This window comes from Octopus bimaculoides, chromosome 23, assembly GCF_001194135.2.
Source record: "Octopus bimaculoides isolate UCB-OBI-ISO-001 chromosome 23, ASM119413v2, whole genome shotgun sequence".
Lineage (NCBI taxonomy): Eukaryota > Metazoa > Mollusca > Cephalopoda > Octopoda > Octopodidae > Octopus > Octopus bimaculoides.
In genome coordinates, this window is record NC_069003.1 from 7000206 (window position 1) to 7008386 (window position 8181).

Below are 8181 nucleotides of genomic sequence, written 5' to 3' on the forward strand. Positions count from 1 at the left end.
CGACGAGAAATGTGTTATTATTGGAACTCTGTTTAAGTTTATGCAGCTTCAACCAAGCATTGTGAAAGAAATTAGTGAAGAAGTGAGTGTCTTTCATGATTCACATTTACCTGTGATTTTTTGGTGGGCGGGTGTGAGGGTTTGCTTTGTTTTGTTTATCAGTTTTTGTTGTGTCAGTGTAGAAGGCAGCGGGCTGGCAGAAACATTAGAACACAGAATGAAATACTTAGCAGTATTTCGTCTAGAAAATTACTATTTTAAAATCTCACGATGAGAGATATTCAGCAACAGTACTTTGTAGTAAAGATTGTTTGCCAACATAACATGGCAGTCCAGGTTTAGGACAAATGTTGCACCCATTTCCACTTTAAGTTAACTACAGGACACAATACGAGTACCACAACAACCCATTTTCTATTCATTTATCTTCCTTATCCTTCCCTGACTTTTACAAATAGTCAACAAGGAACTGCCTTTCTATGTTTTCCAGCACAACCTGTTACCTCAGCCCCTTCAGTCGAATTATACCTCAGACTCAGACCAGTTGATATTAGAAGACGAACTCCAACGAATCAGTCTGATTGGGAAACTTGATGTCCACAAATGTTGTACAGGTAAATATTCTTTATCTCATCATCATCATCATACATCCATTTCCTTCTCCTTTCTCTGCTTCTTTACCCCTTCAGTCTTCCTGGTCATCACTAAATTCTCGTTATGCACTGGGGCTAATATAACTGACTTAGATCCTCCCCGAAATTGTTGGCCCTGTGCCAAAATCTGTTACCAATTTAGAGATACACTAGTGTTGATTGGCCAGGTAAATACTATTTAGGTTTTATTTTTTATCTTGTTTCACTCATTAGACTACAGCCATGCTGGGGCACCCCCTTGAAGAATTTTACCCCTGTACCCCTCCTGTGCTTATTCCCTTTAAAGTCTGGTACATATTGTATTGGTCTTTTTTTTTTTTTGCCAAACTGCTTAGTTACAGGGATGTAAGCACACCAACACCAGTTATCAAGTAGGGGACAAACAAAGACACACGCACTCCATACGACAGGCTTCTTTCAGTTTCCTTCTACCAAATCCATTTGCAAAGCTTTGGTCAGCCTGAAGACGTTGCTCAAGGTGCCACACAGTGAGACTGAACCCAGAACCATGCAGTTGAGAAGCAAAACTTCTTAAATGCACAGCCACGCCTGCACCTATTGAAAAAGTAATTGAATTAATCACTGCTGAAAACTAATTAAATGAAATTAAATGTAACCCTGTGTGTGTGTGATGAAAGTGGTCAGTATAAAGCTACTGTTTTAGTTTAAATTCACTGTGTCACTATCAAATCTCTTGCCAGTGTCAATGTAGCTAAGAGATATTTTCAATTTATTTGTCAGGTTTTGTAATTGCTGTGTTTGGCCATGAACCAGAAGATTCTCGTGGGAAATTTCAAGTTGAAGATTTCTGTGTTCAAAACCTTCCATTGCAACTCCAACGTCCAGTCATCGAACATGACAGGTTAGTATATACACATATATATATATATATATGCACACACATATAATTATAGACATCTATATATATATATATATATATGTATGTAGGGAGAATTCACAAAAAGACGAAGACAGGTGGTGTAGATAACAAACAGATGTATTAGTATAACGCTTGGGAATTGAAAAAGTCTTTAACATTTCGAGCCTACGCTCTTCCACAGAAAGAAACAAGCAGATATATATATGCATATATATACATACATTATTTACATTTGACGGATATTTGTCCTCATCTTGTTTGTTGTTAACACAACGTTTCGGCTGATATATCCTCCAGCCTTCATCTTGAGGAAATTTCAAACCTGAGTTCTCATTCCTAAGGTATTTTTCGACGTTGTTGATAAATTAAGTACCAGTTACACACTGGGGTCGATGTAATCAACTTAATCTCTTTGTCTGTCCCCTCTATGTTTAGCCCCTTGTGGGCAATAAAGAAATAAGAAACGTTAAAATGCCAGGCGAAATGCTTAACAGTATTTCATCTTTATGTTCTGAGTTCAAATTCTGCTGAAGTCAACTTTACCTTTCATCCTTTCGGGGTTGCATACCAGGATTGATCTAATTGACTGGCCTCCTCCCCAAAAATTTCGGGCCTTGTGCCTAGATTAGAAAAGATTATATGTGTGTGTGTGTGTATATAAAAATGAAATATATGTAGATAATTAGCACCCACCCACACCCCTTGTTAACCACTCAACCATGAAGTGCAGGTGGAACTTGTCTTTTATGTCTCTGTTTTTTTTTTTTTTGTTTTTTTTTTTTCAGCTTTTCGTTTATTTAGGCAAGGTGAGTACAGTGCCCTGTTACCAGGGAATGCAGTACAACAATAGTTGCACAGTGTCACCTATATACTATGTACTCCATTGGGGCATCCGACAGCCTGACCTACTAACACCATTATTTCAAATTCAGATCTTATTACTGTCAATGGATTTGTAATGTCTGAACAAGAAGTAATTGCTACAAATCATAGAAGTCTGTTGGTTCAGGGAGTGACTTTCATAGGCTCCCAAATACACACACACACACACACACACACACACACACACACGTGCATATATGATAGCCTTCTTTCAGTTTCTGGCTATCATATCCATTCACAGGGCTTTAGTTAGCCCAGGCCTATAATTAAAGACTCTTGTCTTAAGTACTGCAGTGGGACTGAACTTGAAACCACGTGGTTGGGAGTGAACTTTTTAACCTCTTGTGGAGGTGTGTGGCTTAGTGGTTTAGGTTATTTGGCTCACAGTCATAAGGTCATGGTTTCAATTCTTAGTGGCACATTGTGAGTGAGACATTTTATTTCACATTGAGTGAGACTTTATTTCACATTGCTCCACTCCATTCACCTGGCAATAATGAGTTGTACCTGTAAATCAAAGGGCCGGTCTCATCTCATTACGTGTCTCCTTCACGAGCGGGTTGTTCTGTTGATTGGATCAACCAAAACTTCCACCGTCGTAAATGATGGAGAGCCAGAATCTTGGCCATGCACAGAAATGGATATCTGAAACGCCAAAAATGTGAATCCAGAAGCTGAATTAACATTTCTTCTCCCCTCTTAGTGAACCGACAGCCTCCTGCCTCATCAGCTGATGTTGAACCGTCCCAGCCATGGAAAAAAAGGATGTTAAATTATAATGATGGTAATTTCTTTACTAATGGAACTTTTCATTAAGGAATAAAAATTGCTTTAAAAATTTGTCCAGTTCTTGACTTACACTCTGTAAAGTGGTTGGCATTAGAACATGCATCCAGCTGTATAAACCATACCAAAGCAGACCTCGCTGGTGCTGGTACCTTGTACATAGCACCCAGTCCACTCTGTAAAGTGGTTGGCTTTAGGAAGGGCATCCAGGTGTAAAAACCATGCCAAAGAAAGCAGTGGAGCTTGACTCAGTCCTCCAGTTTACCCATCTCCTGTCAAACTGTCCAACCCATGCCAGCATGGAAAACAGATATTAAATGATGATGATATTGATTTTTGGATGTTCAATATGCCCATAATAAATACAGTGATTCTATTTCCTTTTTTTATTTCAATTTGTCAGTTTGTTAACAATTTAACCAATCAATCAATTAATTAAGTGTTTGATTAATCACTTGATTATGCAATGAATCAGCTATGTTTGTCAGAGCCCTTTCATTGCCATTTGTGATTTTGTGTATAATATACCCTCTCTACCTCAGGTCTTTAAGATGAGGCCACAAATGGCTATGAAAGAAGTTTGACAAACTTAGCTACTTTATTGACAGACAGAATAATCAATCAAGCAATCGATTGGTTAAAAGATTAACCACTTGACTAATAAAAATAAAGAAGTGAAATAAAACCAGTGTGTGTGTTATTGGTATAATGACCCTCCCGAGATAGAACAAAATCATGTTTTAACACACAAGTTTACTTCAAAGATCTTGTAACCAAATACATAAGAATTAAGATTTAAAAGCTATTCTTTAATTATATAAATACATCATTCCCAGTTGGTATTTAGTCAAGATATTTTAACATATGCAATGAACTTTGAATTTATCTGGCAGATACGTGGCTATTTTGTCTGGTTTGGAAATTGGCAGCAAGGAAGAGAAACAGTTTGAAATACAGATGGCATTGGATCTAATAACAGGGAAGTTGGGCAGTGTATACCAACAGGAAAATAGTTCACAGATTGTACGTGTGATTGTGGCAGGTAATTCTCTCAGCAAGGACACTCAAGATAAGGACTCAATCAGCAAAGTAAGTATTAAATATATTTTACTTTCTTGTTAACAAAAACTAAACTTGAATGACTTGGTGGATATTACAAAAATTACAGGTTTTGTTTATTGTTTGGCTGGTTTCAATCAAGGGATCCAAGCAGTGCTGGAACACCATCTTTACAAATTTCAATCGACCATACGGTCACATCAAAGCGCCCATGCTAGGACCATGTACAAGTGCCCATGCTGGTGCCATGTAGAGGCACTTGTCCTGGTTCCACATAAAAGCGCTCATGCCAGTGCCACATCAAAGCGCCCATGCTAGGACCATGTACAAGCACCCATACTGATGCCATGTAGAGGCACTTGTCCTGGTACCACATAAAGCACCCATGCCAGTGTCACATAGAAGCAACAGTGCCTGTGCAGTACCACATCAAAGCGCCCTTGCCAGCACCATCTAAAAGCATCCAATATACTTTGTAAAGTGGCTGGCATTAGGAAGGGCACCCGGCCATAGAGACCATTCCAAAACAGACAATTGGACCCTAGGCAGCCTTGAGCTGGACAACTCCTTTCGATGTTGTCAAGCGATGGTGGGGGGACAAACACACACACATGTGTGTGTGTGTGTGTATATATATATATATATATATATATATATATATACACACACACATGATGGACTTCTTTCAGTTTCTGTCTACCAAATCCACTCACAAGGCTTTTGGTCAGCCCGAGGCTATAGTAGAAGACACTTGCCCAAGGTGCCATGCAGTGGGACTGAACCCGGAATGATGAGGTTGAGAAGTAAGGTTCTTACCACACAGCCACGCCTGCTCTTATTTATAAATATGAAAACTTTATAAAAACACTAATATAATTATACTTTCAGTTTGTTTTTTGTTGTTTTTTTTTTTCTTTTCTTTTTAAACGAAGTCCTGCTTATAAATAATTGAAATTCCCTTAATTTCAATCTACAGGCCAAATATTTGACCCGAAACACTGCTGCTCGAAGTGTAGATGCCATGAAGTCTTTCGATGATGTCTTACTGCAATTAGTGGTTTGTTAAAATATAATTAACACTTTTAATACTAATACTAACCTGCCTGGGACCATCCTTGAGTATATGATACAAACTTCCTGTTTGTAATGGGTGAGAACTAATGTTGGGTTGCAATCCTACAGTTTTTATGGGGTTCATAGCTGGGTAGTTCAGAAGCTTGCTTTGCATATAGCATCTCAAGCATGTTTCTTCTAATACCTTGCAAGTGATTTTGGAGTGTGTGTGTGTGTGTATATATATATATATATATATATATATATATATATATATTGAGGTTGATAGAATAAGAACCAGACTGAAAAAATAAGTACTGGGGTCGATTTGATTGTCCAAATCCTTCAAGGTGGTGCTCCAGCATGACCGCAATGACTGAAACAGGTAGAAGATAAATGGCTTTGGTCAGCTTTTTAATCTCCCTTGAAATGGCTGAGATCAGGCGCACTGGTTATCTCCCCTTGGCTTTGTGAATCCCCTTATATTATTAGGAATATACGAGTGCCTTTCCTTCGCTGTTGTGTCGCCTGAGGTCAGCCCAGGCTGAACTGACTACAATCGCAGTCATTCCGGCCATGGCCATTTCATTTGTTTTTATGGGTGTGTAAGACCTGATTCAAATGCTTCGAAGTGAGTGGTGATGTTAATCCAGACATTTGGTTAAGTTTACCACTCAAACATTGGGGGCAATGTGATCAAGTAGTCCCCTTCCTTCTAAAATTTGAAACAGTTGCAGAACAGGTAGAATGCTAAGCATTTCATTTGTCCTTACGTTCTGAGTTCAACTTCCGCTGAGGTCAACTTTGCCTTTCAGCCTTTTGAGGTCAATAAAATAAGTACCAGTTACGCACTGGTGTTGATGTAATCAACTATCTCCCTCTGCCGAAATTTCAGGCCTTGTGCCTATAGTAGAAACGATTATTATTATTATTGCCTTTGCACAGCTTCTAACGCTGGTGATGTACTACAGTGTCGGCTGTTCACTACCATTGAACTAAGGTAACACCTCTTATTTTTCGAGCACCATCTGGAGTATTCGAGCGGTTCCAAGCAGTGCTGTTTTCTGCAAGTGCTCCACCCTTATTGCAGCCCCTATTTGTTCCATGTACTTCTCAAGATTTTTTCTCACTGTTCCCAGGGCTCCGACAATTATTGGTACTACTACCACCTTTTTTCAGCAACCACAACTGCTTAACCTCCCAAGCTAACCTGTCATATCTATCGACTTTTCTTTCTTCCTTATCGCATACCTTCTTGTCAGCTGGACATGCTATATCTATGTTCCAGCATCGTTTGCTTTCTTTCTCAATTAACACTATGTCTGGTTTCCTATTCTCTATCTCATGGTCGCACTGAATCATAAAATCCCAAAGGATCTTTGCATTATATTTTTCGATGATGCCTTCAGGTTTATGTTTGTACCACTTTTTGCTCTGTCAAGTCCATCCGTGTTGCAAAGTGTCCAATGGACAATCCTTGCTATATTATGTCATTACTTATATTCTTTCTTTATTATTATTATTATTTTCGTTGTTGTTGTTTCTGCTGCTGTTGTTGTTGTTGTTCAATAGTTCCTTTTAGGATCTTATTCTATCAGAATAAATATAAAACCTTTGCAAATGAGAGATGTTAGCTAATTTATTTAAGATCCAATTTATTTTTGGTAAACACCAAATTACTTAAGATTTTGTTATTACAGTGTAAAATTATTGTTTTATTTGGATTATTTCCAGACAAATGTTGATGTCGACTTGATGCCTGGTGAATATGATCCTGCCAACTACTCCATTCCACAGCAGCCACTCCATTATTGTATGTTTCCAAAGAGCCATTCTTACAACACATTACACTTGGTAACCAATCCTTATGACTGTACTATTGAAGGCACCAGGTGAGTCCAGAATTATTATTATTATTATTCAGGTCACTGAAATCAGTAAAAGATGGAAGATAATGTTATATAAAATTAACTTAATGCAACACATTGATCTCATTGCAGATTTTTGTTGACCAGTGGTCAGACATTGGATAACATAGCTCAATATAGCCAGCTGGATGATGGTATGGAAATCCTTGAGAAAACCCTAAGATGGGGCCACCTTGCACCTACAGCACCAGATACATTAGGTAGGTAACTTTAGCACCTTGTACTTAAATAACATAACCCACACACACATCGTCGTCGTTTAAGTGAAAAGAAGGCAATTTATAAAATTAAAACAGGTTGATAATTATTAACTGGTATTTGCTGACTTTCCTGTGCTACAGGACAGAGAAGTCAACAAATGACAACTTTTCTCCAAAGATTTCCCGAGGAACAGGTCCTAACCCTGAAATATTGAAATACCAGGTAAAACTATCAACCTGTTTTATTTTTATAAATTGCATTGGTTTGGCTTTAAAAAACACATAAGTAACAGCACTGGTGCCAGTGTCACATAGAAAGCACCCAGTCTGTAAAGAGGTTGGCATTAGGAAAGGCATCCACCCATAGAAATCATGCCAAAACAGACAATTGGAGCCTGGTGTAGCACTCTGGCTTGCCAGTTCTTGTCCAACTGTTCCACTCACGCCAGAATGGAAAGCGGGGAAAGTGGATGTTAAATGATGATTTTCCATGCTTGCATCAAAACAGATTTTTCTGTGACCAAATGCCCTCACCTGTTTCCAAGGAAGGTAGTATTCCCTCATGGTCAGACATGTTTTCATGAAAGACTGGAATCAAAGAACAGCACTTGTAGGAGAGTGATGTTTTTTTTTTTTTTTATCCTTTATCTTATCCGTGTCATTTGACAGGAGAGTCTGCTATGTATGTGTATATATATATATGTATGTATATATATATATATATATATATATATATATAT

General features: G+C 38.2%; 1 protein-coding gene across 1 annotated transcript in view; it reads left to right on the top strand.

Annotated features, from left to right (window-relative positions):
* The window catches only part of LOC106873857 (DNA polymerase delta subunit 2-like), a 15151-nt gene that overhangs the window by 1093 nt on the left and 5877 nt on the right, over nucleotides 1-8181 (top strand). Inside the window, 7 exon segments of the mRNA XM_052976026.1 lie at nucleotides 1-82; nucleotides 491-614; nucleotides 1395-1515; nucleotides 4095-4290; nucleotides 5237-5317; nucleotides 7048-7205; nucleotides 7314-7441. The exon segment at nucleotides 1-82 is cut by the window's left edge and continues 6 nt beyond it. Of these exon segments, the coding sequence (XP_052831986.1) occupies nucleotides 1-82; nucleotides 491-614; nucleotides 1395-1515; nucleotides 4095-4290; nucleotides 5237-5317; nucleotides 7048-7205; nucleotides 7314-7441 (890 nt within the window).